This window comes from Bubalus bubalis, chromosome 11 (assembly GCF_019923935.1).
Source record: "Bubalus bubalis isolate 160015118507 breed Murrah chromosome 11, NDDB_SH_1, whole genome shotgun sequence".
NCBI classification, from domain to species: Eukaryota; Metazoa; Chordata; class Mammalia; order Artiodactyla; family Bovidae; genus Bubalus; species Bubalus bubalis.
The window spans coordinates 79231609-79235716 of record NC_059167.1 but is presented as its reverse complement, the minus strand read 5'-3'; the positions used below and the strand labels follow the sequence as shown (position 1 = coordinate 79235716).

The 4108-nt window shown below is 42.6% G+C and overlaps 1 gene segment (V, D, J or C); it reads right to left on the bottom strand.

Annotated features, from left to right (window-relative positions):
- Positions 1-1638: 1638 nt before the first annotated feature.
- On the bottom strand, positions 1639-2522 carry LOC123328145. The segment is given in 2 exon segments: positions 1639-2123; positions 2334-2522. Coding segments are annotated over 2 exon segments (462 nt in total).
- Between the last annotated feature and the right edge of the window lie 1586 nt (positions 2523-4108).

Sequence of the window (4108 nt, the reverse complement as noted above, 5' to 3'; positions counted from 1 at the left end):
ACACGATTGAGCGACTGATCTGATCTGATCTCAGTCAGTGACTATGTGCACAAAACTGAGTAAAAATCTTAATTAGTCATTTCCAGCTTTTCCCACTCTTTGGACTAAATAAGCAATGTCATGTCTAACAGACCACTACTTCAGCTTTATGATGACTATGACTTCTAATTTTTTTTTCCCTGGATCTATTTATTGTTGTTCAGTCACTCATTCATATCTGACCCTTTGCAACCCCATGGACTGTAGCATACCAGGCTTCCCTGTGCTTCACCATCTCCTGCACAAACTCATGTCTATTGAGTCTTGATGCCACCCAACCGTCTCGTCTTCTGTCATCCCTTTCTCCCCTGCCTTCAATCTTTCCCAGCATCAGGGTCTTCCAATGAGTCAACTCTTTGCATCAGGTGACCAAAGTGTTGAAGCTTCAGCGTCAGTCCTTCCAATGAATATTCAGGGTTAATTTCCTTTAGGATTGACTGGTTTAATCTCCTTGCAGTCCAAGGGACTCTCAAGAGTCTTCAACACCACAGTTCAAAAGCATCAATTGATTTCCATCAGATCACAAACATTTTCCCTGGACTTTGGCATAAGTTATAGGACAATTCCACAGTGCCAGTGTCAGGAGAGGGCGGATATTCATAACCTTGTTGGTATTCCCAGCTCTCTCACCAACATTTTCTAAAACATCCTCAATACCATATGGTCTTTGATAACTGATCCATGTAGGTCTTTCATCACCATAACATTGGTTACTCAGAGATCCTTCTCAGGAAATCTGTACCCCTACACCCTGCTGTGGGTGTGGGATATTCTATGGCTGTAGCTAATTCTCTCTACCATCCCCAGCCACATTCAAGTACACAGGAATCAATGCACTCTCCCACAAGTCTCGCACCTGGAACTTTGAGTTCTACTCAGCCTTTACTCAAAATGTTAACATAGACCTCTGATATAAATTCCTGCAATTGTCTAGGCTTTTTGTTTCAACAAGTTCTCACCTTCTGATGGTAGTCCTTCCATCCACCCATCGCATGCTTTCTTATTTAATCCACCAATGGAGTTGCAGTTGAAGATGGGTGAAGATGAGGTGGCAGATCTATAACTAAAATAATTCATGACTTACAACTTTTTCAAAATAGTTGTTTGAGACTCCTTTCTGGGACTTCCCTGGAGGTCCAGTGGTTAACACTTGGCCTTCCAATGGAGGGGGACTTCCCAATTCTCTTTCCACTTGTGTGCCTTTCATTCCCTGGTTGGGGACTAAGATCCCACATGCTTCACAGCCAAAAAGCAAAAAACATAAAATAGAAATAATATTGTAACAAATTCAGTAAAGGCTTTAAAAATGGTCCACATTAAAAAAAAAAAAACCTTAATAAAAAACTTCTGCATTTATGTTTTTCCATTATTTTCTAAAGCAATGAATATCAAACACCTTGAATAACTACATGGGGAAAGAGCAAAATGTACCAGGAACTATGAGGGAGTATCTCAGTTATCATATTAAAATATTGTCATATATAAAAGCATCATAATACCAATTCCAGTGAGTAAAGTTATGGTATAAGACTAGAGTACAATAAGAAGATAGAAAAATATTTCAGTCACTCAAATCAAACTGTGTCTTTAATTTCCCTTCAGAATCAACTGTTTTCAGAATTATGAAAATACTTCCCTAATCAATCAAACCTTCCACACTGTTACTCTTAATCCTCATCTACAGCTAGAGAGGTAACAGAATGTCTGTGCCCTGAAGCCTAAGCTCTCCAAGAGGCACCGCCGGGGCCCCAGCAGGTTTGGGCACAGGCTGCAGGTGCCTGGGGAGCACTGTGTGCTCACTGCACAGAGGTAGGTGGCTGAGTCGCTGGGTTTGGAGTCTCTGATACGCAGGGAGACATGCTTGTTGGTTTTATTGGACTGTGCTGTAAATTTTCCTTCCTCTTTGTTGTTGTTGGCATACACGTACAGCAGAAACTCAGGGCCTTTCCCAGGGTACTGTCTGTACCATGTGAAGTACTGAGAAGCGCTGTCAGAATAAGAGCAGCCAAGAGAGGCGGTGTCTCCCTCTGGGATGGGTAGAGATGCAGGACTCTGCTCCACTGTGTTCTGCTGGCTGCTCACCGCTGTGCAAAGAGACATGAACACTCACTCAGAGAAGGTGAATTAGGTGGTGATGCTTCCTCTCCAGAAATCAATTTATCTTTTCACACGCCTCCCACCTCTACCATCCCTTATTTAAGGGAAATAATGTTCATGTTTCTCCATGAGCCTAGGAGGGACAATGACTCCAAATAGTGTATTTTATGGTCCCATAGAAATGCCCCCAAACTTACAGATCAACTGAAGCCACAGGATCACTAATAAAACTCCTGAGGATTTCATCATTCTTTCCTCCTCTGGTTCACTGAAGATTCAAATTTTAAGCCCTAAAAAAAAAAAAAAAGAGTTGAGCTCAGATATTTCAATTCTTCTCCTTTAGAAATCATAAAAAGAGCCTGTTCTATCAAAGACAAAAGAGACTTTTTTCATTACCCATGCAACACACACCACCGAGCTCCTCCTCTCTCCTCCCACTTTCCCCCACCCTCTCTCTCTCACACACACACACACACACACACACACACACACATGAAGAAATACATGAGCAGAGTTCCTAAGAAGACACTGCCATCTTGTGGACTCAAGACCCTGATCAAAGAAATATTTGAAGCATAGATCCTTACTATGGAAACTGATGAAAATAAAAATTTGCCACTTTAGTTAAATTAAAAATTTGAGAAGCATATGGTCCAAGTCAATGTGTGTGGGGATACAGTGATGTCTACATGTGTGTTTTACATCAAATGGCAATACTTGTCTGATTAGAAGCAGTTTTATCAAATGGCCACTCTCTCACACTGAAAAACCAGTCCTAAGATATTCTAGTGATAGAAATCTGGGCGAGGCTCTCATGATTCAGGGATCTGTGTAGCTTTTCTTCATTTCAGGCCAACACTTCCTATCTTATTTTCCCACTCCTATTTTTAAAGAAATCTAATCTAACTCGAGTTGACTCATTGGAAAAGACTGATGCTGGGAGGGATGGGGGCAGGAGGAGAAGGGGACGACAGAGGATGAGATGGCTGGATGGCATCACTCACTCAATGGACGTGAGTCTGAGTGAACTCCGGGAGTTGGTGATGGACAGGGAGGCCTGGCGTGCTGCGATTCATGGGGTCACAAAGAGTCGGACACGACTGAGTGACTGAACTGAACTGAACTGAATCTAACTCAAAAGAATCCTCTTAAGACACAATGACCTAAAATCTAACTGAACAAACATGTTTCCAGCTCACAACTTGGGCAGATTTTTAACAAAGTCAAGGACTTAATTCTTAATCCCATTTTGTACCAGTGGCATATCTGTGAGGAATCATCGCTTACTTGGGCTGATGGTAGTAGTAGATGGACCAGCCTTCAGTACCTAGAGTGTAAATAAAACCCAAAGGATGTATTCATGAGTCTAACCCCTCTTCTTATACACAGCCCTGGCATCTCAGGATTAATCTCCAAAGTTATGGATCTGGTATCAGTCTCTCTAACAAGCTTCCCTGGTGGCTCAGTTGTAAAGTATCCGCCTGGCAATGCAAAAGATGTGGGTTCAATCCCTGGGTCGAGAAGATTCCCCAGGAGAAGGAAATGGCAAGCCACTCCAGTATTCTTGCCTGGAAAACCCCATGGACAGAGGAGCCTGGCAAGGCTATAGTCCATGGGGTTGCAAAAGAGTCAGACATGACTTAGCAACTAGACAAGGACAGCAACAATCACTGTCTGCCTTTCTATTGTACCCTAACCAGCAAACCAGGTTTATCAGAGTGCTACCTATGCAAGAAGTTTAACTGAGTCTAATGGAAAAAGAAGCACAGATAAGTACTGTTCCTTCTCACTTTGCCTCCTGCCTCACGCCCTTGAAGAAGCTAGTGGCTAGAGACCAGCAGGTCCATTTCTGCTCAAGAACTAGGTAAACAGTATCCATCAAAGATGGACTGGTCAGGTCCTCCCTATTCCCACCGACAACTATGTAGGAAGTAGGATGAGGGAGAAGATGCTAACAGTGGGATCCTTTTCT